The sequence below is a fragment of the Colletotrichum aenigma genome (genome assembly GCF_013390185.1).
Source record: "Colletotrichum aenigma strain Cg56 chromosome Unknown KSG_Cg56_contig06, whole genome shotgun sequence".
Lineage (NCBI taxonomy): Eukaryota > Fungi > Ascomycota > Sordariomycetes > Glomerellales > Glomerellaceae > Colletotrichum > Colletotrichum aenigma.
The window spans coordinates 1,927,804-1,955,760 of record NW_023500912.1 but is presented as its reverse complement, the minus strand read 5'-3'; the positions used below and the strand labels follow the sequence as shown (position 1 = coordinate 1,955,760).

The following is a 27,957-nucleotide window of genomic DNA, read 5'->3' as shown; positions in this document are numbered from 1 at the left end:
CGCAAGGTAAATGGAGGCAAGGTACGGATAGAAAGTAGTGCGGCGGCAGAGGAGAGGACCGGTGAGTGGGCGCGCAAGCAGTGCGGCGAGGCCGGGATCTATCATCTGGCGCAATCGTGGAACTGGGGCCGGGGTGTGTGTCTGTGAAGGTGCATCCCCCCCCCCGGGCGGTGCAGGTGTGATGGGGGGAGGGGGGGGGAAGCGAGCGTTACCGTCGCGGTGCTGCAGCACTTTCACTTTGCTGGAGGGAGGGGCTTGAGGCCAGTGCGCGCTGAAGCTGCTGCGGTCGCGGTGCTCGCAGGTGAGAGTCCCAGTCCCGTCGAGTTTCCTTTTCCCCCTAGACCAGACCTGACCTCGGGACCTGACCTGAGGCCCTGGCTGTTTCCCACACCTCACCTCAACCCCTGGGACATGCCGGACACACTGGAGACTGAAGCTAGGCCCTGACTAAAAACGACCAAAAACCCACCCAGTCTCCGGAGCGTCGAGGGCTTCAGTTGGTTGAATCAGTGACGGCCTTGTGTCGAACCCTGAAAAACTGCCTCGGGTGGGCTGCAGAAAGAAGGAAAACGGGCGGCCCGCGGCCAATGGGGTTGCTCGGGTCCTGCCAGCCCTGGGAATCCCGCCCGCTGCATCTCTCGGTGCTCAGGCGCCACACTGCTGGACCGGGCTCCTCTCGCCGTCCTCCCATTTCCTATTGACGGGCCACCTTTGTTTCTTCTGGGCCGGAAATCTTAGATGTTGGCTGTTGGTTCCTCAGGATCTGAGATGCCATCAGATGATGCTTATGTTACTCTACGGGATACATTAAGAATCTGTCATACCTAGGTGGTTACTGAACACGCAGCAGGTTATTCTGTGGTCCCTCAAAGAACATTCTCGAGGCCCAAGTCAGACACGCTCTCATCAAGTCTCATTCCTCCAAACATCTTCAGCCCCGAGTCATGGGTCGCATTGGGTTGTGCACCGCAACCCCTACGACTTACAGACACTATTTATTCCATGGGCATTGCGGTCTGCGTGGCACGTAAGACAGTTACTACGCTGGACGGCAAAAAAGGCACGCAGACAGCAGTGCCGTGTCAATTTGCCAATTTCCTGCCATGCCGTAAGCTGACCAAACTCACTCAGCGATCGCTGACCAGTCTTCTCCTAATTCCCGTGTCCTCTCGGACCGGAGCGCATGCCCCACGGGACGACGCACCACAGAGCCCAGAGGCTGGGCCACGATTCGTTTCGAAGCGAGGACTCTACCAAACATTCCTGGGGGCACGGTCTCTGCGGCACTTGAGGGTGGCAGAAGGAAGGGTCTCCTGGATTCCGATTGACCTTTACTGTCCCGGCCAAACTATCTTCATCCGATGTGCCCATTGGCTCCTCGTATCGTGTCTCGAGGTGGGACTTCTCGCGCTATGCTTCATGCTCGAGAGCCGTCTTCCGTGCCCTGCTGAAATGCAAACCGCGGCTCCTGTGAGATCGTACTACGTGCCTTGGAGACGAATAACACGCTACGTGTTCGCGAAGTGCTCAGATAAGAACTATTTGATCACCGCAGTAGTACGCGTGCTCCTGTGCATCGGCCGGATACCCTCTCCATATCCTCATGCAGTTCCGACGGACCGACCAATGGATCCTACACTGCAAAAACCCCGAACCGCTTACCTTATCAACGATACAGCGGGCGTGACGCCGTGCGGCAACGTCAACAACATACGATGACCGCTCCCGAGCCGGCCGTCGTCGGAGTCAATGAAGACAACAATCCTCCGAGCTGCCGAGTGTCTGCGCCAAGGGAATAAACTGTTGGATCTCCACTTACTATCCAGATCTTTTGCGCCCCCTTTCATCTTGATAGACCTAAACCTCCACAAACTGGATCACGGATGTGGCTGGGCTCAAAAAGCAGAGACGTTATGAATCCGAGATAGAGGCAACTTACCCAAGATGCGCGCATCTCAGCCATGGCGGTTGGAAGATCATGTTCCTTGCCCCCCCAAAAGCCAAGCCCCCGGCTCGAATTGCTTGCAATTCTTCACCTGTGTTTTAGCTTAGCCACAGGTGCCAGCGATGAGCAAACGATTTTCCTCAGCCCCTGTTTGCCTCGAAGCAGAACAAAGGAGGCCATCCCCAGTTTTTGCCTGTTCATTCCAGTCGGAAACCTTAGTGTCAAGCTTGATTTTCCCGTGGTGCGGCAAGCTCCAGAGGCACCCTCCCAGTCCATTAAGGTGTGCGACCCACCGCCAGCTGCCTACCGGTGCTGCCCCGCGTCGGAGCCGTAGCGTCCCCCCTTCCCAACTGCACTGCAGCAGCCGCTGCCTACCTTTACCTTACCGTCCCACGGCACCTCAAACGGATCTGACACAAGCTTCATCCTCAGATCTTGTCCCCTCCAAAGAAACACACACCCCCTTCGTCACTTGCAACCCTCCACAACTAACGACAGTCAACTGCACTGTACTAAGCGCAAGCTCTTGTCAATCAACTCCTCAGCCTCGTCCTGCGTCGTCCGATACAACAACCTGGTCGTGGTCTACATCTTCAGCCTCGCCAACCCCACCTCAAGCTATCGTGACGACAGCTGAGGTACAGCTACCCTCCACCCCACCTTCCCATATCGAAATCGTGAGTATCACGAACGCGAAGCTCACAGAATGGAGCAAACGAAAGCTCTCAACGCTCTGGAGGTACTTGCCACCCTTTCCCCACGGCCGCGCCAGGACCACAAGCTAATATCATCGCAGCCCTTCCTGGCCCTCAGCAAATCGGCGACATCCCCTCGCGCCGCCGCCGACCTCATCACCCGCGCAACATCCAACCCAAACACCTTCCTCTTCACAGAACTCCTCTCAACACCTCAGATCCAGGCCCTCGCCTCAAACCCAGAGTTCCTCCCCCACCTGACCCAGCTCGAGCTCTTCTCCCACGGCACGTACGCCGCCTACCAAACCACCCCGAACCTGCCGCCCCTCAACGATGCCCAAACCCTCAAGCTGCGCCAGCTCACCCTCCTCACACTCGCCCGCGAGCGCTCCAACCTCTCCTACGCCTACCTCCAAACCGCCCTCGACCTGCCCACCCCGCGCGCCCTCGAAGACCTCGTCATCTCCGCAATCTACGCCGGCCTGATCGACGCCACCCTCGACCCCCACCGCCATGTCGTCCAGGTGAACTCCCTCGCCGCCCTCCGCGACCTCGCCCCCGGCGCCGTCCCGCCCATGATCCGCGCCCTGCACGCCTGGTCCGCCCGCTGCGAGTCCACCCTCGGCGACCTCGAGTCCCAGATTGCGAGCATCCGCAAGACGGCCCGCGACCGCGTCCGCGACAAGGCCGAACAGGAGCGCAAGCTGGCCCGCCTGGTAGACGAGGCCGGCAAGGAGCCCGCCGACCCCAACGCGCGCAAGTTCCCCGTCGGACACGCCGTCGTCGGCGGCGAGCGGGCGTTCTTGGGACACTCTTCGCGGTCGAGTCGGTACAACAAGCGGGGCAGCACAAGCATGATGGACAACACGGAAGAGGTTGACGACGAGGCCATGGACGTGGACGAGGATGACGAGGAGCAGGAGAAGAAGCGCGCCAGCAGACGAAAGACTGCCTCGGGTCGCGCGTAGGTCTGGGCAATGAGTTGGTTTTGATGGATGAATGCTCTCGCATTTGCTCATGGGGCGGGAGTAGTATGAGAACATGGTAATCAAGCATGGGATACGGGTCATGAAACACCTGGGGGTAGCTAGGAAAGCCCCCAGCATAGCAACCAAAAATCACGATAGATCATGAACAACTTTTCAGTTAAAACCGTAACGTGTTGATACAGAGGGCCCCTTGGGGCCTCGTCCCGTTCGTCCGTCCATCTGGTCTGTGGTTTCCTATCTACGTATGCCATTGAAGAAAAGATTAGGGAATCAAGAATAAGAGAAGAAAGAAAAAAAAAGCGAATGTCGTTGAAGCCAAAAGTCTTCCCGAGTCTCATCCTCGTCCTCAACCTCCGACGTTCCCTGCTGCTCAACCACCTCCTCCCGCCCACAGCCTGAAGAGTAGAAACCAATCGTCTGTGGTTCCTCCGTAATAGTACACAAACAAGACATTGTGTGCATGCACATTGAAGAGAAGAAGAAAATTAGATCCCTTCCTGTCGAACGCCAGATGCGAGGCCTATGATTCCCGTGGGGGCCTCTTTTTTGTCCCTCTACTCCATGAGAAAAATGAAAACCCTCTGTGGTATCCTGAATGGAAGACCGAAAAGAAAAACAAAACCCGAAAACTTGGTCGCTCAAAAATCCTTGGTAGTCATAACGGTCGTAAGCTCTCTCTCTTTTGGCAAACATGACGCTTGTTGTGCGATGATGCTGCCACGTCTCTTTGTTGCTATTTAGAGCCGCTTGCCTGGGACAAGGATGAAGAGAACACAGAGCGCGGCATCGACTAGGAAAGTGACGGCAAGGACCATGATGGACCGCTTAGCGAGGAGCTTACGAACGTAGGGCTCACGGATCCGGGAGAAGTTGAAGGGTGTGTACTCGCTCAGTCCGATGAGAGCGAGGACAGGATCCAGTGAGTATTGGTAAGATGCGAGGAAGTAGACACCAACGGTGAAAGGGAGGATGAGCTGAAAGGATTGTTAGCATGGGCCCCTGCATTGTGTGACATTATCTGAGAAACTCACCCAGCAGCGCGTAGTACGGGCAGCATCCAGGAAGATGAGAATGAAAGCAGCCCAGAAGCCGCCGAACATAGATAGGAGACCAATGATCATTCTGATCTGAAGGGTGGTGGGGATGAGGTTGCCCAGGGCCTTCATTCTCAGGAAGTTTGGGAAGGCGTCGCGCTCCATAGCCTGGAAGACGTAGTCCTTGGCAACGTCGAAGACCTCGGGGTCATCTCTGCCAAAGTCCTCAATGGCGGTGGTGACGTCCTGGGTAATGGAGCCGGGCAGGATGATTTCGCGCTCGGCGCCGGGGAGAAGGAAGGTGTAGAGGATCTTCTCGGCGGAGGCGCGGATGTCCTGTCTCGCGACGGCGTTGGCGGGGGAGTTTGAGTCGGTCGTCAGGTCCCGCGTGTGGCTGAATGCGCCGCTTGGTCGGCTGCGGTGTTCGCCTGTGCTGCTCTGCGGCGAGTCGTGGGCCTCCTCGCGCAGGTACGCCGACATCTGGGCGTCCTGGTTCTTCTCCTTCTCGGTTGCGTACATGGAAGGGCCGGCAGCCGGGTGGCTCATTTCGCCGAGGCCGTCGAGAATCGCGGAAGACCGCTTCGAGCCGGACTTGTCCAGGTCGGGCGTGCCGACGAGGACTGATCTGCGAAGTTCGCGGACATAGTGACGGCACAGTGACATGTGCTGAGCGACATCAAGCCTATTTGCGAGTCGTTAGTCAGGTAACGCGTTTGAGAGTTGCTTCCGTCTGCACGAACCAGAAATCGAGATAGTCGACCGATTTTTGCTGGTCTCGCATGAAGATGTAGAATGAGAACAGGTCGACGGGGGGCAGCGTCCGTCTGCTCAAAACCTCGAAGAGTGTCGGCAATCGGTTGCGTTCGAAGTCAGGCTGAGGGGACGGCGTGCCAGACGCCCCTGTTGATCGGTCCTCCATCATGTTGGTGGAGAGCGAAAGCGTGTCGCAAAGTCGGGAGAGTGAAAAGGGTATCGGCGGTAATTTTTGGAAAAGTAAAATAATCGGGCAAGTCGGGTCGGTCGTTGTTTACCGATGATGTGAAGTCGAAAGGTGAGGCGTCGGAAGGATGCGCGATATCGTAAATGAGGTGCAATCTGCAAACAGGCCCCCCAAGCGAGCGGTTTGGCAGGTGTCCTAGGCAAGGTCCTCGGCGGCGCGGGCTGAATGGGTTCGATGGTCGATTGTCCCCCGGGTTTGGAATTACTGTGTGTTGAACGAGCGTATGAAGGGAAGGATCGCGCACGGCGCAGACTGACAGCGTCAGTGTGGTTGGCGATAGCGCGGCAGCGTGATGGTCTTGGGAGTTGCTAAAGTGCCGCTCTCCACGGCATAAACAGCAGATCAAGCGTCGTCTAGACCCGGGACTAATTTCGTCGTCTGGTCAGGGGGGGAGGAACCTGCGTCGGAGGCTGGGTCGGGACGGCGATACGTACCGCTCGCTCTCAACTGGACGGCCTGTGGTGCAGCAATGCAGCAAGCCGGTCCACTGCAGCAAGAAGGAAAGCGCGCTATCCCCGATTGCGCCCAGCGCGGTGCATCGCCCAAGGCGTCCCACTCCCACCCTCTTTTGCAGCGACAAAGCTCCACCCATCCCAAATCTTGGCCGCTGCGCTGACATAAGATCACGTGCGCGAAATTTCTCCCGTAGCGAGCCAATCAGAGCTGTAACCCTAGCTTTTTCGACTCTACACAACATTTTGTGGGATTGGCCATTTATCCTGAGAACAAACTCTCTAGACAATCGCCCGACCGACCGACTCCGACGACCAACGACGACGAGAGGTACCGCCAAAATGTCGACCAAGCAGAAGAAGCCTGCCGGAAAGCAGCGTTCCGCCATTGCGGACGTCGTCGCTCGCGAGTACACCATCCACATGCACAAGCGCGTTAGTATTTTCCAACAAGAGGCCGTCGCCGCCGTCGCCCGAGGCGGGGATGGCGAGCGGTGATGGGTGCCGGGAAACTTTTTCGACAAGGACACGACGATGCTGACTCTGCGTCTCTCTACTAGCTCCACGGTGTTACCTTCAAGAAGCGCGCTCCCCGTGCCATCAAGGAGATCAAGGCTTTCGCGCTCCAGGCCATGGTACGTTCCGCTGCCCCTCACCCGATTCGACAAGAAGAAAAGTCTGCGCCCAGGACCGCAATCAACCACGACCGGTCTCTCACACGACAGGCGATTCGAGGATCAACTACTTCACAGCTGGACAGAACAGCGGCTAACCTCGATCACTTCACAGGGTACCTCTGACGTCCGCGTCGACCCCCAGCTCAACAAGAAGGTCTGGGAGCAGGGTGTCAAGGGCGTCCCCTACAGACTCCGCATCCGCATCTCCCGCAGACGAAACGACGAGGAGGGTGCCAAGGAGAAGCTGTACAGTTACGTCCAAGCCGTCAACGTCAAGGACCCCAAGGGTCTCCAGACCGTTGTCGTTGAGGAGTAAAAAGTTCTCTTTGGGATGGTTTAAGGGCGGCATAAAGGCATAGGAGTTGCATTCGGCATTCTAGTCTCACATACAAAATCGACGGAAATGTGAACAACGCTTGATTCCCCACCAACGACTCGACGACTTCCTTTTCTGTTTCTTGTTTTTTTGGAACCCCGCGCTGTGTGTGGTCGGTGGTGGCGGTGGGATGATTATGCGCGCGCGCGGCGATGGGATGTGAACAAAATGAAGAGGCTTCTTGGGACAACACAACGTTTTCTTGTGGTTCATGTTACAACACACCGTCCGACAAGGTCCTTTATCGACTTGGTGGTCTGCCAGACGCAGATACAGGATATGCCAAATCCTACCCAGGTCCCAGCCATGCAATGCAGTCCAATTCCTAACAAAGAGTTCCAAAAACCTCCCGGCCCGTAATCATACAAGACTCCGATTCTCCAGTGCTCAAATTCCAATGCCACTCTCCCCGTGACGTCGCCCTCTGCAAGCTCTCGTTCATGTGCCTCGACGTCTACTCGTCCTCAACGTCGCGGTGACGGCCGAGGACCTTGCGCTTGAACTCTTCGGGGTCCTTGTCCCAAAGCTCTGCGGCCTCGCCGTTCAGAGGAGAGGAGCTGTGATCATGTTAGCGTGTGCGCCGAACCACTTTTCAGCTGGGTCTACCTACTTGTTGGGCTCGCCGAGCAGACTTTGCAAGCTGAGGAGGACGGTCTGGATGTTGTAGGCGGGGGTCCACTTGTCCTTGAGGATGTCGAGGCAGATGCGGCCGGAGAAGTCGAAGTTGGGGTGGTAGATTGGCGTCTTGAACAGGACGGTTGGTGGTGCGTAGGGGTAGTTGCTGGGGAAGGAGAGGCTGAGCTTCAGCGTCAGGCCTGCGTAGGGAGTCTGGTCGGGGCCCTCGATGGTCGCCGTCCACGACATGAGGTTGCCGTCGGCGGAGGGGAAGGCAGAGACGCCGGGAGCAGGCGAAGTCATGAGCTGCATCAGCTCTGTCTGCAATCTGTGACCATAAAGTCAGTGTACCTGATCACGAGTAAGGCGGTCATCGCCGACGAGCTCCGCATACCTCTTGGTGACGCTCTGCGCATCGGGGCCCTTCCTGGCGCCACCGAGCTTGGCTGCCTGGACGCTACCGGGAGCAGAGTTCTGGGAGTCCTCCATGCTGTAGTCCATTGTTGATGAAGTCGAATACTGGGAAATGCGAAGGAAGCAAAAGCTTTTGAGGGTATCGATGACCTCGAGGTCTAAGCAAAGGCGATGATGTGTGGTAAGAAACAGAGATGGGATACAGCAGGGCTGGATCCTGGATCGGGAGGAGAAGGGTTCCTCTTTGTGTTTATGAGCAGCTGGAGAATGAGAAATGCGCAGAAAATCGAGGGGCGAAAGATGAGAACTTGCAGCGGCGTCAAGAATAACAGAAAGTCGTTATTCCATAGGGCGAGAGGGCTTCTAGGATTGGAGAATTGGGGGAGCCGGTACCTGGGCGACGCGCCGACTGGGCTGGGTTGACGTTTCCGGGTTAGCGCTGTCGCTGCCGTACGACGAGCTGCCAACGGTCTTCCAGTACGTACCGCCATGACATGTCATTGGCTGTGTTCAACCTCATCTCAAGACGGCCTTGCAGCGTCTTCGTGCTGGGTTAATGAATTCAGAGAACTGTAGGATGCGTTCAAATCATGATGGAAAAGATTTGAAGTTTGTTCTTTTCAAAAAGTTATACCATACCGATCCGAGCAAGCTTTTCTTGAGGCATTTCGACCATCTGTTCTATTAGTGCAAAACATTTGCCAGAAAATGTCCACGAAATGATTGTCTGGCTTTCCCAAAAACGCTCCAGTCTTAAAGCATTTGAAATTTCAAAGTATTTGGGCATTGGCTACTTATTAGATTCATCCCACCTTCCCTGTTCGGTTATTCGTCTGTCATCCCGACAGAATAGCCTGCTGCCATCCCCGCTAAGGTAGCTGCTCCTTCCAAGATTCTGCAAGATTTCCTTCTCAACTGCCAGTCCCATATTTGATGGCAAAGTGGCTAGAATTCTCGAGGGAAAATGGAGGTGTCTATATTACTTGTCACAGCTTAAGACACCGCCATCCAGCACAATAGGCCTTTGGCCTAACTTCCACATCTTGTCAGTACATCTCGTTCTCTCATTCTCAAGCACGCATCGCCATTGTTCTATGGCCTCACCAGCAAGTATTAGGCATCAGTAGAGTATCTTAGCTTAGATCCAGGGGGCGGAAGACCATGGAACAGAAGAGGTGCTTCCGTGGCACTGAGGCACATGACATCGTGTGATCCCACGCGGGACTAGAAAACAAGCATAAAAGTCGGGCTGATGTAGGATCCAAACTTTTCGCTCTCTACCTTTCAAACAATCTTGCGGAAGAATCAAATTTTCACAGAATTATACCATGAATTTTGCACAAAGCAATTCCCTTCCTGCTCTTTCTGTCTTTGTTCTCCCTCACAAACGCTTTTGCTGGGTAAAGCTCAAACGATTTGGAGGGGCAGGCACCTTCCTGCAAGGCTGCCTGCCCGCCTTTGGCAACTTCCTTCTTCCTCTGCCTCAGATGACATCTGAAATTTCTCTTTTGGTCCTGCCTTGGGGCAGCTGTAAGTACTTACCCTCACCTCACTTCAGCTTAAAACCCAATCCAACCTCACCCTCCTTTTCTTCAGACCCCAACTCCCTCTCCTCACCTTTCATTGCTCAACCAACAATTTCACCTTCACACTTCATTCTGCCCGGTGAAATATTTGCATTTGCGACTCGTCTAATTCGCTCTTCAAAGTATTTCCTGCTTCCCCAAAATTTCAGGAACACACTCCATGATGGCACACCATGGTTGCCTTTGGGCCGGCTGCGTAAAGCAGGACTGTGACCTAGCGTGAGTCTATCACATATCCCCAGACATCAGAAAGCTTGCTAATAGTTGCAAAGGGTCACAGAATCCAAGGCCAAAGCTCAAACGGCCAATCCCTCTCCAGCTACCACTTCGGGAAATCGGTCCCAAGGGGGACAGTCCCAGGCTAGAGAGACGCATGAGACTGCTTCCAAAGGCTCCAAGAACACATCAATGTTCCCCAGACAACCCATTGACAAGGCGTCTCGATACTGCGCAAGCCACCAGAATCCATGGATCCGGTGGGATCTTGTACGAGTTGGAAGACTGCAATGCGAATTCTGCGACAAGTTCCAGACAGAGTACGTCTTCCAGTGCAAGGGATGCAAGATCAAGGCGTGCAATGTTTGCCGCAGAAAGAGAGGTTTTCGAGGGTAAGTTTTGAATCACATCACGAAGAGGCTCGGGAGCTGACTGCTTTCAAGCCCTCACATGTAATGGAGACATTAAAAGTTACGGTGCGACCCCTTGCGAAAAGACTACGATAAATTCACCAAGTTCGTGGTCACAATTCGGAAAACGCATTTGACTTTGACATTTGCTCCCCACCAACCAAGAAGAGCAGTAATCTTCAAATTGGCCGTTATAAAAAGCGAGTGAATTTGGAGGAATTCAGAGGGTTGGGTCGCAGGACACCGTTGATGCCGCATGCGGTACCTGCTGTACGAAAGTATGTGAAGAGTTGGAGGGAAAAAGGAGACGCCGTTAATGCAACGTGCCCGGGCGTTTGGCTTCAAGCCCATTTTCACAAGAATGATTGCTTGCAACAGCTTTTGCAGCTATTCCAGAAGTAATCAAATCGAACAAATCAATTCCCGAAAACCATTGACTTTTACTCCCTATCTGAATTGATCCCTGGTCCATCGCACCTCAACCGCCTGAGTCTCAATGGGTAGCAGTCCAAGCCCCACTGCGGCTTTGCTCTTTGCAAAAGCGGCGAGGGCTGAGGCGGCGGGCCCCTGTAGCTTTAGAGGGGGTGTGCTGCGGACTGTTTACCTGGCCAACGCTCCGGCAACCACGATAAGGCTCCTTATCCGCCAATGGAGACGCGTCGGCTACGGTGGCGCTGAAACGACCCTGGAATTGGCATCAAAACACGCCAAAAGCTCTTTACGCGGTTGATGCGCGCGTTCCATGCCTGGAGGGAGGAATGTGACCGCGTGGAGCAGGGTCCTAGACAGGCCATGAACACGGCGAGTCTGTTTGAATCGGGACCCTGGAGGAGGTTCTTTGTGCATGAATTGCCTCCCCTAGTCAGCTACGTCATGCACAATGTTTGTGCCCAGTGTGTTGCTGCTGTTGCCTGCCTTTAGTTTGCCAGAAAAGAGTCATCCCATTGTGATCCAAGACCCCTGTTAACCGTCTCATTTCCCGTCCAAGATCGCCCTCCATCATGGACTAGCCAACCGCAATCTTTCCCACTGGAACCATCTAAACACCATCCGGACGTGGCATACTCACCAATTCAAGATGCAACAATCGCAGCTTGACCCCCTGCCCACGGATCTGCCCTTCCGGATCATCTCCAAGACCATTGGACGGGGCGCATACGCATCGTGGGATACCCCTCTTTTGCGAATCGCCCATCGTGGAGCACCCCACTGACATGGTAAACACAGGATCAAGAAGGCCATTCCGCAAGATGCGACAACACCGGTTTTCGCTGTGAAGTTCATCCACAAGGGATATGCTACTAAACATGGCAGAGTCTCGCAGAAGCAGTTGTTGATGGAGGTTTCGCTGCATTCTCATGTCGGCCAACACTCAAACATCATCGAGTGGTTCGCTTCCGGGGAGGACATCAACTGGAGATGGATCGCTATGGAATTCGCCAGCGGTGGCGATCTTTTCGACAAGATTGAAGCCGACGTTGGCTTGAACGAGAACATTGCCCACGTCTACTTCCTCCAGCTCATCAGCGGCGTGAGCTTCGTCCACTCCAAGGGCGTGGCGCATCGCGACTTGAAGCCAGAGAACATCTTGCTCTCAGAAACGGGAAACCTCAAGATTGCCGACTTTGGTATGGCCACCATGTTCGAGTACAAGGGCCAACGGAAGACCAGCTCGACCCTCTGCGGCAGCCCGCCCTACATCGCCCCTGAGATCCTCGCCTGCAGCAAGGCGGACAAGACCACGCCCACCGGCAGCAAGTACTCTCCAGATCTGGTCGACATCTGGTCCTGCGGTGTCATTCTTTTTGTGCTACTCGTCGGAAACACACCTTGGGACGAGCCATCACAAGTCAGCTGGGAATACCAAGAGTACGTTCGGACCAATGGCCGCAGCACAGATGCCCTCTGGGCAAGGATACCGGCGAACGCCCTCTCCCTGCTCCGGGGCATGATGTCCATCGACCCCGAGAAGCGCTTCTGCTTTGCCCGCGTCCGCCAACACCCGTGGTACACCCGCACAAACCCGCACCTGACCTCCGACGGCCAGGTCTCCGACCCCATCAACCTCGCCACCAAGATGCTCGAGAGCCTGCGCATCGACTTCAGCCAACAGCCGACGGCATCGCAAGGCACCTCGTCCAACGCCGGCGCCATGGACCTCGACTCCTCCGGCCCCGGCAAGGTCTCCTTCACGCAGCCCGAGACTCCGATCAACGACGTCGCCTGGGACTGGGAGCGGCCCGCCCTCAAGGCTATGAACCCCATCGCCGTGTCCTCCACGCAGCCCATCTCGCGCAGCGAGTCCGGCGTCGCGAACCGCCGTCTCTTCCTCGAGTCGCTCGAGCAGGAGCCGTCCATGAGCCAGTTCTCGCAAACGCCTGGCGTCCCGCTGACGCTCACGCAGGCGGCGCGCCGCTTCCGGGACATCGTGCCCTTCGAGTCGCTCACGCGCTTCTTCTCACACGTGCCCCCGACGCTGATTGTGCAGATGCTCAGCGACGCGCTGCACCACCTCAACGTCCCGCTGTCGCCGATCAACCCGAACCTGTACGGCGACCACATTGCCACGCTGCGGGTCAAGACGCTCGACGAGAGGAGGCAGTCGTTGCACGGCGAGATCCACATCGACAAGCACCGGCTGCCCGAGGAGCAGGAGTTACTGGATATCCGGTTCGTGAAGATCAAGGGCGATCCGCTCGAGTGGCGCCGTTTCTTCAAGAAGATTGTCGTGCTTTGCAAGGATGGCGTGTATACCCCGGATGCTTAGACGCTCAGACAAGGAAACTTCACTGGGAATAGAGGGAATGAGGGATGCTGAGACGAGATTCATGTGTATTGATGTGTACGGATACGCTTGGGATAATGATTAAGCAAAAGTTAACGCTTCGTGGAATGATTACTCGTGTTTGACCTCTAAGGGACCAGAATCGGGCCGCATCATTTCAACTCAGTCTATGGACCAATATGAATACGATGGATGGCGCACGGTACTGCAGGATAGCGACAGTGATCAGAGGCGGAGAAGAAGACGGAGAAGACGAAGACGGACAGAGAAGAAGACGGACAGAGAAGAAGACGGACAGAGAAGAAGACGGACAGAGAAGAAGACGGACAGAGAAGAAGACGGCTGTTTTCCAAGCTCAATTCTTCTATAGCCTCCTGCGCTGCTAAGATCCCCTTTCTTTTGACCGTCGCACTCTACGTCGCTGTATTGTTACGGCTGTTGTGTTGGTTGTGATCATCGCTCTGGTCATTTTAGTGATTGTCCATGTCGCCACCATACTCCATATCGTCATTTTCGTGTTCTGCAAAGACAACTCGCCGTCTAAATCGTTGTTCAAAAGGCACCTGAGAGCGCGGAGGCCAGTAAGTGACATGTGGAATCAGCCGTCCGCCAATCTTCACCTCGCCTAACTCAACGAGATCGCGACCGACGAACTCCTGAAAGGGCCTGTAACCTCTAGACCTGTAAACACGCCATTGCTGAATACGTGCCGAGGTTTCCAGATCCCACGATCTCCAGTCGGCCCCGGTGACAGCATCGAAATGGCTGGGGTAGAGATTTGTCAAGTCACTGTGCCAACTCCTAACCTCCCGTATGATGAGAGCCAGGAGGCTAGTGAATACCGGCCCGTGGCCAGTGACGCCGTAGGTGTTGAGTCTGTTTCGTTCGCATGTCTGTCCTTTGCAGAGAAAAAGAAAGAGGTATGCGTGGACCATTTCGTGAATAAGGACCCCGACAATGTTTGACCACTCGCCCTTGACTATCGTCCTGTGTGGTACACTTAGGTCACGCCAGCTGGAGAAAAGTCGTATTACGACAAGGTCCCCTTTCTGACGTGCGTCACCCAACTTGCCCTCCTCTCCGACGCCCAGATGCGAATATCCTGTGAGTAGCTGCACAGTTGGTAGCCCCCTGCGAGTCATACTGCCGAAGAAGAAGCGGTCGTCCAAGAAACGCATAAGGTCGCGCAAGAGTGTGTCCAATGGCGGTGATTTGCCTGCCAGAGCGGGCATCGTGTCGAGAATAGCCGCCATAGATGAACCGTCCTTGAAGCGTTTGTGGAACCCATCTTGAGCCGCTTTTTGGCGAGCGGTGAGCTTGTCGTGGAGGAAACCGGCAACGGTCTTGTTCAGCAGGTCTCGTGCGCCGTATGAATGGACTTGTAGAGGCCACTCCGGTCTGTCGTCGGGCACCACTTCCTCGGCTCCTCGGCGGATGGCCCTTGGAAACGTGGCGTGGTTGCAAGGCTGTATAGACTGGACCGGGACGGGCACCTGCCTTTGCGCTTGAGGCCCCGACATGCTGGCTAACAGTGGCCTGTCCAGGAACGAATTACTGTCTGAAAGAAGTCTGGGATCATGATTGCGCAGGGATTGGAGAGACTTGGCTCACTCTTATGGAAGTCTTTGAAGGGCAGCGGGGATTGATGCCGAACTGGTGCTTTCTTTGACAACCTCACTCAAGGTGTCCTTCCAAGGCGGAACCATTGATTAAGGTTAATCATCCTGTCGGATCGACAGAAACACTTCGCCTTTTGTTGGGCAGCGTCCTCCAAACCGAGTATCTGGAGGTAGCAAAAGGTGTCGAACAATAGGCGACCGCGATGCTCCCAGGGTGGCTTTGCCATCAAGGTCATTCCCGGTAGAAGTGTCCAAGAAACATGAACCTGACGAAAGCAAGCAAGGTATGCTGATATATTTGCCAAGATGAGCTGTTGTCGCATATCATGTCATATCGCCATAGATGTGATTGAAGCGTTCAACTGCACGCATCTTCTTGCTTGATTGTGAAAGGACCTGAACGTTAGGACTTCTTATTTTGAGTCGACTGCCTGATTTTCCTGTGCTACAGCAACTCTGCAAGCGCGTATAGACTTTATAGCTAGTATTGTTGTTGCTATCGTTGTGATCGCTATCGTTTTTATCGTCTTTACTGTCTCTCGTCGTCATCTCTCGTCGCCGTTTCTCGCCGTCGTCTACTATCGTCATTACTTCTATTCTTTTTACTCTTTTTATTATCGTCCCTGGTCGAAGTCACGTAGTGCACGGGAAATGTAATACCTATAGCACAGGAAAAGTGGGCAGTCTTCTTGTTTTCCCTCATGAACTTCGTTCTGTCACACCTACCAGTAGATATAAAAACATGAAATTAATTACCAACCTGTTTCTTCGTGTATATGCAAACAGTCGCGCGAATATTGATGTCAACATTGCCTAGCAGGGTATCTGATGCGCTGACCTCAAAGGTCCCCAGACGAGGATACATAGCAAAGCGGATAAGTACTACAAAACCAATCATCGAAGAAAGAAAAACTTCCCAAAACAAAATGAACAAAGAAAAACATGGCGAACAGCCGATGCGAATCACTCAGGAACCCCCAGAGTTTCAACCAGATTGCGAAATACCTACCATCCCATTCGCTCAATGCACCGTATCAGCAGCATACCGTACAATCCAAGCATCAGGATGCGGAATTGGGGACCCTCGCCGACGGAAAAGGACCATCGTTATAGTTTTGCCATTTACTTCCCCTTGGACCAGCCGAAGCAATTGGTTGGGACTGTCAGCTCGAAGAGGTACGAAATTCCGTAGGCTTTCTGCAACCATGGCCTTTTGATGTGCTTCATTTTCAATGGCGCATGAGTACCCATCAACACAGCCTCCCTCAAGACTACATGCGGAGTCCATGTCTGCCAGAACAGTGTGCCAGGAGCGCATTTGCTGAAGGATAAGAGCATGGACTTTGAGGAACGTATTTCCGTGCCCACTTAAGCCAACAGTGTTGATGGAGTTTCTTGTGCACTGCTCACCATTGCAAACAAAAGTATTGAGTTAGGCGTGGGTCATCTCATGCATAAGAGTTGAGACGATGGTTGACCATGGAACTGTCTCTGCACACAATGAAGACGCTGTAAGAGTCCATACTTTGATGTGAGACGAGTTCCCCTTAGAAATTGTTTCTCCATACTTGATCCCCGCTTCATCTCTCAGCACATGATATCCTGTAGAGAGCTGGACATATGGGGCTTGACGCCCTTGATGAACGCGAGTCAAGGTGCCGAAGAAGAAACAGTCGTCGAGACATTTCATCAAGTCATGGAGATAATCGTCAAGAATTGACGCAGCTGCCAACTCCTCAAATGAAAGGGGGAATCGCCGCCCTTGCTGAACAGCGTTATGTTGCCACGCTCGAAAGACATCTGCTCTCGGCGCCGCCTGTGTATAGTAAGTAAGAAAGTTGTCACGGGCTGATCTCTGGTAACCATATACAAGGCCCTCGGCAAAATCCTTGACCGTCTCGTACGCGAGTTGCCTAGCGTTGTAGGTTCTAGGTATCAGAGGCAGAAATGGCCGCAGCTGGATCGATTTGGCAGAATAAGCTTGCTGATGAATGCCAAGTTCTGGAAAGGAGACAAGATGGCAGATTTCAGTCCTCTTGCAGTGATATTTATGGAATTGTGGGAACAATTGGTTTTCCATGTTAATGTTTGGTGTTTGGTGTTTGAGATGATGCCTTTTTGTCTGCGAATTCAAGTCGTTAATGGCGAGATAGAACCTGGAATAGGTTTACGGGCGATGCTATATACTGGAACTTGTCGAGCAAACTGTCGTCAAAGGAAGCACCCCAAAAATATGTCAAACCCTCGACATAAAGGCTGAGGAACTCGACAAGAGTTTTGAAACCTCTAGGCCTCGCTGGGTGACCGTCTGGTATCGTTTGAGAGACAATACCATTCATTGCTTTAACCCACACCAAGGCCTGTCTCATGACTGATCGAGTCTTCTCCTTATTTGACTTGATCTAGATAATTATGATAACTTGAATGCTGATAGAAAGAGCCGGCTCGTAGGCCTGCAATCGAGGTCCTGCCATTGAAACTGAAGCCAGCTATCTATACAATGGACCTAACAAAGAGAAGAATTCGCAAAATGTATTATTGTAAGAGTAAGTATTCTCGAAATGAAAACAGCTTCCTTCTTGTCATTCATCTTTCTTGTGTCGTTTAGATTTGATTTTGGGCACGAGAGTTTGACCTCGCTTGAATAAGGACGCAATGAAGAGTCGGAAGCCTTTGGACGTCTTGGAAGTATCTATAATCGCAGCTAGATCTTGAGAAGTTGAGCCTGAATCTGGTCCCGAAGATGACTTAGGAGTTGTTTCAGGAGTCGGTTGAGGCGTTGGTTCTGGAGCTGGTTCAAGAGTTGGCTCTGGAACTGCCACTGAAGTTGGCTTCGAAGTCTCTGTTTTCGACCATACATGCGTACATGTAACCGACACCAAACACCCCCCGTCGTTGATCTCCATACGAACGAGCTTTTCAGGAGTATCCTCTTGAATGAGAGGATTCAAGCGTCCGAAATGTGGTAGCGAACGCCATTTTCTGTACTCGTCCTCCTCCTCCCTGAAGCTTACAAGCGGGAAGAAGAACCCCCCGTGGAGGTCGTAGGGCCACCAGGCCGTGAAATCAGGATGCCAACTGTTCAACTCCTCCATCATCAAGGTGTTCATCCTCAGAAATGTCTCGCCATGTCCAGTAAAGCCCCTAGTGTTTGGTATATCTTTTTTTGCAACAGGCGCATGTGCAGATGAACACGTCAATATATGCATGTAGCAGCTCATGCAACAGGGTTCTGATTGCGAACTGTAGCGATGCATAATAGATTGGTCCCGAGTGATCGCGAAGGGCTTCAAATACAGCAACTTCAGAGTAGGGATACCCAAACTCGGAGCTACCTTTGCATATGCCACCACAATAAATGCGATCGGGTGAGATATGTGTTTTTAGAAGATCATTCCCGGCATCGAGACGGACCAAGGGGCGTAAGTAGCAGGGGCGATGTCGAGTCAATGTGCCGAAAAAGAAATATTCGTCGAACATCCTGATGATTTCGCTTAAACTGTCTCTGAAAAATGTTTTTCTCTGCGCGGGTGGCGGTGATGTTGTCAAGTGGATATCTATGTGTGGTGGACCATCAAAGGCTCTTGGCGCAAACTGTTTAGAGTACCACTTCAGAAATGCAGATTTGGCCATCAACTAATGTGGATAGCGCTCGCCGGATAGAAATCCCGCGCATGTGGCATCCTGGAGGTCGGTAGCGTCGTATGTCCCTATTGTCAAGTCCAGGAAAGGAGGGTGATCGGCCAAAGATCTCAATGAACTTGCGTAACTCTCGGCCAAGCTCTCCTCACAGAGCCTCGGAAAACAAGGGTGTTCGAAAGTCTCGCAGGCCTTGGCTGCGGAATCTTGCGGCTCGTGTGGTAAGCCTTGAGCGGCCATGATTCTATTCGTTTGCTGATGTTGGCCAAGTGTGAAATGTATGGAAGTCGGAGTCAAGTCGACTGAAACATCACTCCCGAAAAGCCAGATGTTGAGTATTGAAGCAAGAAAAGTTCTGGTGGTAAAGAACTCATTGATGTTCGTACTATTTATGTCTCTCCGTGGGGGGCTTCCCAGAAAGGTGATCGCAACTTTACAAACACCGGCCTCATACATTTTCCTTGCACCTTAATGGCCAAGTCGTTGCTTTCCAGTCCTTAGTATATCAAAACTTGACCTGCGCCTTGCGCTCATTGGTTAAGTCATCGTACCAAGTTTGAAGAGAAGCGGTACCTATTTGACTTGAGCAGTCTATCAACACTTGCATTTGTATGTTTACAGAAAGGAGCGATTATTGCGCGCTCCCCGTTCCATTTGATGGTGAGTGTTGTGGCACAACTGTAAGGGGCTGGCCCCTAGGCTTGTTCAACGTAGAGGTGCCGTCGATTGACTATTCTAAGCTGAAGAAGGAGGAAAGGACTTTACAGGGATAGGCGCCTAGCAGCAGTGATGCAGACCGGGGCTAGGCGGTGTGCTACAGCAGAATAGTGGATCCGGCGGAGCTGGATCTCGGTAGCTGCTCCGGCAAAGCTGGAGATCTCAGCCGGGCTCTAGCCCGTTACATTACCTCCCCGCTCCCCTCCGGCGGCGCGTCCGTGGCGCTAGAGCTGGGTCTCTATCATGCTTCATCGCAGGGCTGTAACGTTGTTCGTAAGCCTCTATTGCTTCCGTCCCCTGGAGCGTCTCGATAGGCTCCTAGGTTCTCTCTGTGTATCCTTCCCACTTAACCAGCACTTCACAGCATCTCCCACGCCCTCGACGCTTCTAGGCGGCAGCGTTAATACTCTCTATATTCTAGGTCTCCTCGCCTTTATTATCTATAATTAGGGGTGGCTGCTTATCGTCCAGCGTTTGCCTAGGTAAAAGGTTGTTACCTATACGCTTCAGGGTATCCACGTGGAAGCGTAGGTATATAGCTGTTAGCATATTAAGCTCTACTACGTATAGTGAGATAACCTTTATAACAGTATACTTATAATGCAACTAATCTAGTTTCTTATATAGCCTAGGGGACCTATAGTAGCCTATATAAAGCTAGACTTTGTCGCCTGCTTTTAGTCTCTCTGTAGGCTGGCGCTTCCTGTTAGCCAGCTCCTCATAGCGTTGCTGCGTTAAGGTAAGGGTCGACCGTGCTATATCTATCACATCCTGGAGCCTTATTACCAACTTACATGCTAGGTCCTTGCGAGGGCCCTCATAGTCTTCTAGGTCTGCCTCTTAAACCTAGACAGGCTCTAGGTGGTATCTATGTTCTAAGAAGAAGCTGCTTATGCCTATAGCGCTGCTATCGCAGCTGCAGAGCGCTAGTTGAGCTGCTGGGAGGTTATTCGCCTAATCCTTCTGTAAGTAGGTAATATAATTGCATAGGTAGGCCTGGATCTCTTGGTTTATCCTTTCTAGGCCTCTATTAGTCTGTAGGTGATAGGCAGTACTAAGCTGCTGTTCTATTCCTAAAAGCTTGCAGAATTACCGCTAGAAGCAGCTTGTCTAGTTGCTTCCTCTGTCGCTCATAATTAAGGTAGGGATGCTGTGGAAGCAGAAGTGGCAACTCAGGAATCGTTCAGCGCAGGCTTCAGCTTCTATACTTTCTATAGCTTTAAGGGTTACGCCTTTTCCTAGCCGGTCGATAATTACCTAAAGGTATCCCTCACCCTTATCTATAAGGGGAAGGTTGGTAATAAAATCCATAGCGAGGTTGCTTCATATATGCTGCGGTATTAGTAGAGGTCTCAGAAGTCCTTTTCAATACTCTCTCCAGATGTGGCTTCGCCTGCAGCCATCGTAATTACAGCAGAAGCATCATACTAGCTGTGACTAGCCAGGCTAGTAGAAGCGCCTACTGACTAATGCGAGGGTATTATCTCTACTAGGGTGGCCACTAAGTACTAAGTTATAGCTGCTTTAAACGATATGAGTATATAGTGTGTTCGCCTCGCTATCTAGGTCTTCACTACCTAGTACTTAGATCTAGTCTCTGAATAGTAGTTGGTTGCTATTATCGATCTCACACTCAGCAATCTGGACCTTTAGCTTAAGGCTAGGAGGGAAGCTTCTTTCTCGTTATTTCACAGCATTATATGCCTGCTAGTAGACTTAGTCTTACCCTTAGGTCTGGTCCTAGAGTTGCTATAGTTCCTTATTGTTAGTAAACATAAGCACTGATAGGGCTGCATCTATATGTTATATATATATTGAGGTAAGGGCTACTTTGGGAAGAAGCTGGAGAATCCAGCCTTATTTGCGCTCGTCCTCTAGAGATGTAGGTATGTCTTATTTGCATCTAAAGAGTGCGTCTGGCACTACTGCTTTACTTCCTGGCTGGTACTATATCTCAAAGTTATACTGAGACAGCTCCTCTGCCTATCAGCTTTGTCGTTCTGTAAGCCTCTGCTTTATCATGAAGTACTTTAGGTTCTTATGATCAGATAGAACCTTAAACTTATTGACGCTCTATAGTTCTGCTCTCCATGCTTATAGGCAGCTAATAATAGCTAGCATCTCCTTATTATAGATTAGGTAGTTAAACTGGGCGGCATTTAGCTGCTGCAAGTAGTATGCTATTACGTGACGTCTCTTATGCTTATCTTCTTATGATAGTACTCCTCTAAGGGTGAAGCCTGAGCAGTCAGCCTCAACATAGGTTATACGCTTAGGGTCTAGTTGATATAGGATAGGCTTAGCTGTAAAGATCCTCTTAAGCTCCTGGAATGCTACTTCCTGCTCTTTACCCCAGTGGAATAGGACGCCCTTCTTTATAAGAGATATAAGGGGTCCAGCAATCTCTAAGTATGCTGGGATAAAGATCCAATAGTAGTTTGCAAACCCTAAGAAGCTTCTAACTCCCTTAACCGTCTTTGGCGCAGCCTATTCCTTAATTGCCTTCAGCTTCTCAGGATCACAGGAGATGCCTACTCCTATGGTGATAATAAACCCTAGGTACTTAACTGTCTTCACAGAGAACGCACACTTATAAGGGTCTAGCTGGAGCCCTGCAAGAGCAAGCTTCTGTAGTACTAGCTTAACCTTTGCTTTATGGTCTTGCTGTAAGCTGTTTAAGTAGATCAGGACGTCGTCTATATATACTGTTGCAAAGTCGTCTAGGTACTCCTAAAGTATACTATTGATATATTGTTAAAACATAGCAGGGGCTCCTGTGAGCCTAAAGGGGACGACAAGTCACTTAAATAGCCTATATCTTATTCGGAAGGCTGTCTTATACTCCTCTCCCTCTGCGATTTAGATCTTATAGAACGCTGCTACTACGTCTAGCTTAGTGAACCACTTAGCAGCGCTGATAGTCTGTAGCATCTCTTGAATCAAAGGGAGAGGGTATCAGTTGCACCTTATAAGTTTGTTAAGGGTGCAGTAGTTAATATAAAAATATATCCCTCCACCTGGTTTGCATATAAACAGTACTAGGGCTAATACTTCTAAGCTACTAGCGCAGATAAAGCCCTTATCTAGTAGGTCTCTCAGGGTCTTATAGAGGATGAGAAGCTCTTCTCATGATATGCTGTAGAGCAGCCCCTATAGTAGTACAGCCTTATTGCTGTCGCTCTCCTATTTAATAGGGATCGTGTGGTTAACTCCAGGGCGATACAGAGGAAGGTTAGCAGCTTTATCAGGTTGGAATAGCTCTCAGAACTCAGCTAGTACAGCTGGTGGAAGGAGGGCCTTTAGGTCTGCCTTCTCAGTCTTCCTCATAAGAGCCTTCTGTATATCTGCTAAGCTGATCGCTCAAACATTATATCCTGCAGTTCCTTTGGTTTGTTGTCATGCCCTCTTATAGAGCGTTGCAAAAGGGGCTCCTAGGAGGAGGCGGGCAGCCCTGATCTAGCGCACTCGCTCTGGCTCTTCCTCGCCTTTCAGACGTAAGTCTACACCACCCCTCCTATGCTGTATACGCTAGGCAGCAGCATCATATAATATATAGTTCCTCTCTATCTAGGGTTTCCCTAAGAACAGGTTGTTACTAAGGCTATATATAGTATATATAAAGATCTTCTTATTATAACTGCACAGCTTAAGGTTAAAGATAACTATACCTATTGCTTTTATAGCGCCTATAATATTGCTGAAGCTGCCTAATACCTGCTTAGAGCGGTCTACTATTAGTAGGCAGAGCTTATAGGCAAGGTTGTAGTTGATAAGGGCGTATAGGTCGCACCTAGTATCTACTAAGGCGTCTGCTTAAATGCCCTTATATATGCAGGTAGTGATTACTGCTGACTTGCTGCTTATGTAATACTTAAACTGCTTCTATTCTGTGATATCACTAGGCTTTGCCTCTAACGCCTAACTTTGCGTTAGAGTTACTCTTTTCCTAAGCTTTCTTCAGCCTCAGAACTTCCTAGCTCCTCTGTAGCACTATCATTACTGCTTCCTTCAGGCTTAGGGTCCTTCTTGACCTTCTTAACCTTCTTAGCCTTCGTAGGGCTGAGAGGCTTCCGCCTAGGGCACCATATAGCGATATGGCTGATCTGGTTATAGTTGTAATAACGGCGACTGTCCTTCTTTGGTTATTGCAGGTCTTCAGATGAGGAGGAGCTGCTACGTCGGCGATATAGCCTTACCCTCTCCTTGCCCTTAGCGCAGCTAACGCTAGAAATCACTATATCTCCGTCTGCATCTTATTAGCTAGGTTGTGGTGCTTTCAAATAAGGTGGGGTACCCTTATGCGCCTGCTGAGGTAGGCTTTCAAGCTTAATAGCGAAATCCTGAACTTTGAGAAGCTATCTGTGGTAGTCATCCTTAGGAAGTTTAATATAGATCAGACCCCTCTTAATATAAGTACTAAGGGCCCCTTCAAGGAAGGCTATCTTAGCTTTATCTGCCTAGTCAGCGCCACCAGCCTCAGCTAGTGTTCGCTCAAACTAGGGTAGAAAGGAGGACAGAGACTAATCGTCTCGCTAGCGAAGGGTTCATAGCGTGGTTGCTGCCTATAGATCTATATTTAGGTCTTTATACGTCTGGTCAAGGTACTTCAGGAATTCAACAGAGTCCTTCTGCCCACCTGGACCTCCTGCTGCGTAGAAGGTAGCTATAACCTGCTGTGGCCTGCTATTAAGGCAGGAGTTAATAAAGTACTAGATATCAGCATTACTGCTAATATACCTTATATCTAGCTCTATCTTATTGCGTATCTGCTAGGCCTATGCTGTGTAGTCCTTACGCCTTCCTATGAACTTCGGGGGGTTTAGCAGGGGCTTCTTTCGCCCTTCTGTTGCTATTATTATACTGTCGCTTATTACCTATATAGTTATATCAGCAGTAGATAGTGTAGGTATGCTGCTTATAAGCAGCATAGGGGTCGCTCTATCTGTTGACATAAGCCTGTTTAAAGCTGTTAAGAGCTGTGTTATCTGGTCCTAAAGAGGACGTATGCTTATATTAACCGCTTTGTTGATCTAGCGATCAATCTCAGCGTTTATTACATCGTTTGCACTACCCTCTGGCGGATCCATGATGCCGCTCTCATGAGGTTCTATATAGCGTCTTCTCGTTACGCTACCCTCAGCGAATCGTTATGTCGCTCTCGTGAGGTTTCATATAGCGTCTTCTCGTTACGCTACCCTCAGCAAATCGTCGTATCGCTCTCGTGAGGTTTCATATAGCGTCTTCTTTTGTTAAGCTTAGAATATGTGAGGGGCTGGCCCCTAGGCTTGTTCAACGTAGAGGTGCCGTCGATTAACTATTCTAAGCTGAAGAAGGAGGAAAGGACTTTACAGGGATAGGCGCCTAGCAGCAGTGATGCAGACCGGGGCTAGGCGGTGTGCTACAGCAGAATAGTGGATCCGGCGGAGCCGGATCTCGGTAGCTGCTCCGGCAAAGCCGGAGATCTCGGCCGGGCTCTAGCCCGTTACAACAACAACTGCATTCAAATATTGGAACAACCTAACGCGCTCTGAGCCTTCGGTTTCTGCAAAGTCCTCCGCGTTTCCCCAGTCCGCGGATTCTGTCATGTATTCTTTTCCCTCGTTTGCACTTCCGGTTGATGGTATCGTACATCAAGGTACTACCTGCAGCTACACCCTTTCGGCTCCCACACGGCTGCACGTGATGGAGACATATATGAGGGAGAGTTCTGTCATCCATGCTCCGAATGCCTAGTTAATTCCGGGCAAATGCCCTGTCATAGAATATTGCTGTTTTTGCTGTTGTCCATCCGACAACTCCGTGACTCGAGTCTGGAAGCGGGCTGAACATCCAACTTCATTTGCGGGTAAACCGAAATTATCTCAGCTTGTTGGTCATGATTTGTTCTAGAGGCTTGCGGTTCAGAGTCACATCGAAGCTGAAACAAAATGAACACTTGAGTGACTATAACTGTTTCACTCCGCCCGGCCTTACAGCACAGCCAAGATTTACCAGCAAGCGACGTCATAAATCGAAAAAAGGAGGCCGATGACATCCCAGCACATAACCCACCAGGCTTTGACAAGAACGTCAAATTCTACTATTCCACCTTGTTCTATCATATCTAAAGCCCGAGCGTTGGCTACGTTACGCTATTCTCTCTCAGGTACCTAACACATGTAACATTACTTAGTGTTGGCTTGCAAGTTGTGGCCCCCACCACGCCCCTCGCTCTTTTCTAAGAAAGAGGAGTGCAACGGCCCAACACGAAACTTCGCATAGGGTAGGGTAGACTCATCCCGAACCCTGAGAGCTTGTTGGAGCATGGTGCTAGAAGCAGGTGGACAAGGTACCAAGGTAGGTTGGCACTTAGAAAACGCCTTGACCAAGTGCTCCGCAGTCGCCGGAGAATATTATCAAGACGTCCAAGTGGCCGCAGGCTTATGTTTTCAAACTGCGGTCAGCCTGAAGGAGCTGAGCTGCCGGAACACACCCGGGTCGTATTTTTAGAGTAACTGATAAGGCCACTAGTCCCCAACAACTTAGACTGCACCGGTCATGGACAGTGAGTGGCTCAGGGAGCAAAGCTGACGATCAAAGTGATCTCATACAACTTTCAGGAAACAAATTCTTCCAAGGATGTTGGCGGACAAATGCCAGAAAAACCATGCATTGTTGGAATTGTTTTAGTGTTACTGCAATGGCAAGCCTAACCATTGGTTGTTGGCGAAGCTCTACATCAGAATCCAAAGTTACAAACTGTTCTGTTCCCAGTCACTAGTTCAGACCGACGAAGAGAGAAATAAAAAGCCTAAACTCCAAACATCCTACTGTGGTATCTTGTCCTGTCTCATTCGAATTCATGGCAACTTCATCGCATCTCCGTCTTCATACGGTCAAACAGCTCACCGATCCTGTGCTCAAAGGGGGCGAGGGGGTGCTCCTCCCCGAGACCCATTTCGGCAAACCTGTAACGTGCGTTTGTTGTGTGCATGGCTATGTAGCCCGCGACGCACTCGTTCCAGGATGCTTCATACGTGCCCCTTCCTTTGAGAATGGTCGCGACCCGCCTGGCACAACTCATTGTCTCCTCCTTGGTCTCCTCAACGATTTGAAGAAGTGGCCTTCCCGTGGTCAGAGCCCGATTGTGAATATAGTTTCGGGTGTCGCCGCTGAGCTCTTCTTTGTAGAAACTGCAGAGAGCCTGTGTTAGCCAATGATTACTGCAAAAGACATGCTCGAGTAAGACCCACGAAAAGACGTCGTTTGCGATATCGATGATCCTGGCCATGTCTGGAATGGCCTCGATCCATTGTGAAACGTCAGGATACATCGATTTAGGGTAGCAGAAGACGGCGTATGCAACATTGATTCCCGACATGTCTCTGAGGAAATCAGGGAACTTCTCGCCTGCTCTGGTGACTTCAAAGCTTAAGAAGCCTTCGTGTCGCTCCAACAGGTTGCAGGTCAAAAACTTCAAGGCGGATAGTTGAAGCATGTTGGCCAACACGGGGTCCCAGTGGTCGTAGGCCTCCCGTAGAAGAGTTGCAAGGCCTTCTAGCAGGTTGTGCTTCTGGCGCTGGCCGCTGAAGAAACGCTTGTGGAAGGCCATGGCCTCCTCAACCATTGCCCCCTCTGCCTGTCCAACGAGGTCATCGTATTGTACAACGAGCCATGTGAAGAGACCAACAAATCCCTGGACCACCGTGGGGTGGCGGGGATGGGCAAGCTGTGTGACGAGTCAACAATCACATCGTTCGCCACTGAAGAGCGATCTGAAGTCGGGGGCGAGCTTACCAGTCCTAGGGAGTATCCCAAGCGGAATCCTTTGGAGGAGATGGGCGTATCCAGAGGAACACCAAACTCAACTGATCTCCTGTACATGTACTCTAGCAGAGACTCGACAGCCTCTGCCTTGAGCACCGGCGCCCCAGAATAGTTCATCTCCTTGATCATTCTGGCGTTGATAGGCCCGCATATGGAGGCCAGTCTCTTGGGATCCTTTGCAAGGTCCTCATCGCGCGGCCAGCCGTGGGAGCCGCCAGAACTCCACAATGTGTTGAAGATATTTCCCCAAGAGGAAAATGCACTTGCAGCAGCATCGTGAGCCCCAAGGCCGGCGAAGTCAGGTGTAACAGACATCGATGCAACGTTCGAGCCCTGCCCGCAGGAAGGAAACAGTACAAATGCAAGAAAGCGTGACGGAGAAGTCGGTGAAACTGGATTCAAGGCAGGGCAAACACTGTCTGTCTTCTATTGTCAAAGATTCACCAACTCGACAAATGGGCAGACCTGCGTTTTATCCATGGCTGTCACGCGCACCCAAATTCGTTATCGTGGCAGAATCGGCGGTTGAATGTCTGTTTGCCCATCTCATCTCAACCATCGTCATCCATGATCAGAGCCTTGGCGAGACTGACCGATACACCGTGAAAATTCGCACTGTTGATGCCATTGATCCAACTCAGTGGGCTTACAGCGAGCTCGAAGCTCCCTGTCTCATTAAGTTTGTCGACTACTGAAGTTTGTTGCCTGCTCATTGGAGGACGACTTGAGTACGGCCAGGGATCTGTTGACCAATGCAGCAACCAGGACCCATGGACTGAATCTCTGGATTTGAATACCATACGGAGTTGTACCATGGGGGTGTGAACGAAAAAGGGCCCGAACCGAGTGCATGGCAAGCAGGCATCTTGCTTCTGTCGACTCAGCAAGCAAAATACCGACTGGGTGATGAACCCCTGAAGCTGCGACAACCAAGATCGCAGTACTCAGTGCTCACCATCGGTTATCCAGGATTAATTCTGAA

The 27,957-nt window shown here is 51.5% G+C and overlaps 8 protein-coding genes across 8 annotated transcripts; 4 read left to right on the top strand and 4 right to left on the bottom strand.

The window, feature by feature from the left end:
- Nucleotides 1-2,651: 2,651 nt before the first annotated feature.
- On the top strand, nt 2,652-3,608 carry csn-7a (COP9 signalosome complex subunit 7a; the record flags this gene model as incomplete). The annotated part of the gene is made up of 2 exons (XM_037324813.1): nt 2,652-2,684; nt 2,742-3,608. The coding sequence occupies 2 exons, from the start codon at nt 2,652-2,654 to the stop codon at nt 3,606-3,608; spliced, it is 900 nt and encodes a 299-aa protein (XP_037176866.1).
- Nucleotides 3,609-4,366: 758 nt separating this feature from the next.
- Nucleotides 4,367-5,585, bottom strand: rax1 (the record flags this gene model as incomplete). The annotated part of the gene is made up of 3 exons (XM_037324812.1): nt 4,367-4,603; nt 4,661-5,345; nt 5,404-5,585. 3 exons carry the CDS (start codon nt 5,583-5,585, stop codon nt 4,367-4,369), a joined length of 1,104 nt encoding a protein of 367 aa, XP_037176867.1.
- An 872-nt stretch (nt 5,586-6,457) lies between these two features.
- On the top strand, nt 6,458-7,108 carry RPL31B (60S ribosomal protein L31-B; the record flags this gene model as incomplete). The annotated part of the gene is made up of 3 exons (XM_037324811.1): nt 6,458-6,550; nt 6,676-6,750; nt 6,905-7,108. The coding sequence occupies 3 exons, from the start codon at nt 6,458-6,460 to the stop codon at nt 7,106-7,108; spliced, it is 372 nt and encodes a 123-aa protein (XP_037176868.1).
- Nucleotides 7,109-7,622: 514 nt separating this feature from the next.
- ubc11 (Ubiquitin-conjugating enzyme E2-20 kDa) lies at nt 7,623-8,284 on the bottom strand (the record flags this gene model as incomplete). Its single annotated transcript, XM_037324810.1, has 3 exons — nt 7,623-7,725; nt 7,779-8,111; nt 8,178-8,284. 3 exons carry the CDS (start codon nt 8,282-8,284, stop codon nt 7,623-7,625), a joined length of 543 nt encoding a protein of 180 aa, XP_037176869.1.
- Nucleotides 8,285-9,946: 1,662 nt separating this feature from the next.
- On the top strand, nt 9,947-10,467 carry CGCA056_v009562 (uncharacterized protein; the record flags this gene model as incomplete). Its single annotated transcript, XM_037324809.1, has 3 exons — nt 9,947-10,002; nt 10,056-10,391; nt 10,461-10,467. 3 exons carry the CDS (start codon nt 9,947-9,949, stop codon nt 10,465-10,467), a joined length of 399 nt encoding a protein of 132 aa, XP_037176870.1.
- A 1,020-nt stretch (nt 10,468-11,487) lies between these two features.
- On the top strand, nt 11,488-13,176 carry chk1 (Serine/threonine-protein kinase chk1; the record flags this gene model as incomplete). The annotated part of the gene is made up of 2 exons (XM_037324808.1): nt 11,488-11,573; nt 11,637-13,176. The coding sequence occupies 2 exons, from the start codon at nt 11,488-11,490 to the stop codon at nt 13,174-13,176; spliced, it is 1,626 nt and encodes a 541-aa protein (XP_037177067.1).
- Nucleotides 13,177-13,664: 488 nt separating this feature from the next.
- On the bottom strand, nt 13,665-14,714 carry CGCA056_v009560 (uncharacterized protein; the record flags this gene model as incomplete). Its single annotated transcript, XM_037324807.1, has 1 exon — nt 13,665-14,714. The coding sequence occupies one exon, from the start codon at nt 14,712-14,714 to the stop codon at nt 13,665-13,667; it is 1,050 nt and encodes a 349-aa protein (XP_037176871.1).
- A 6,666-nt stretch (nt 14,715-21,380) lies between these two features.
- COP6-0 (Alpha-cuprenene synthase COP6) lies at nt 21,381-27,290 on the bottom strand (the record flags this gene model as incomplete). Its single annotated transcript, XM_037324806.1, has 7 exons — nt 21,381-21,656; nt 21,705-21,840; nt 23,109-23,305; nt 23,366-23,415; nt 26,058-26,341; nt 26,402-26,877; nt 26,946-27,290. 7 exons carry the CDS (start codon nt 27,288-27,290, stop codon nt 21,381-21,383), a joined length of 1,764 nt encoding a protein of 587 aa, XP_037177091.1.
- Between the last annotated feature and the right edge of the window lie 667 nt (nt 27,291-27,957).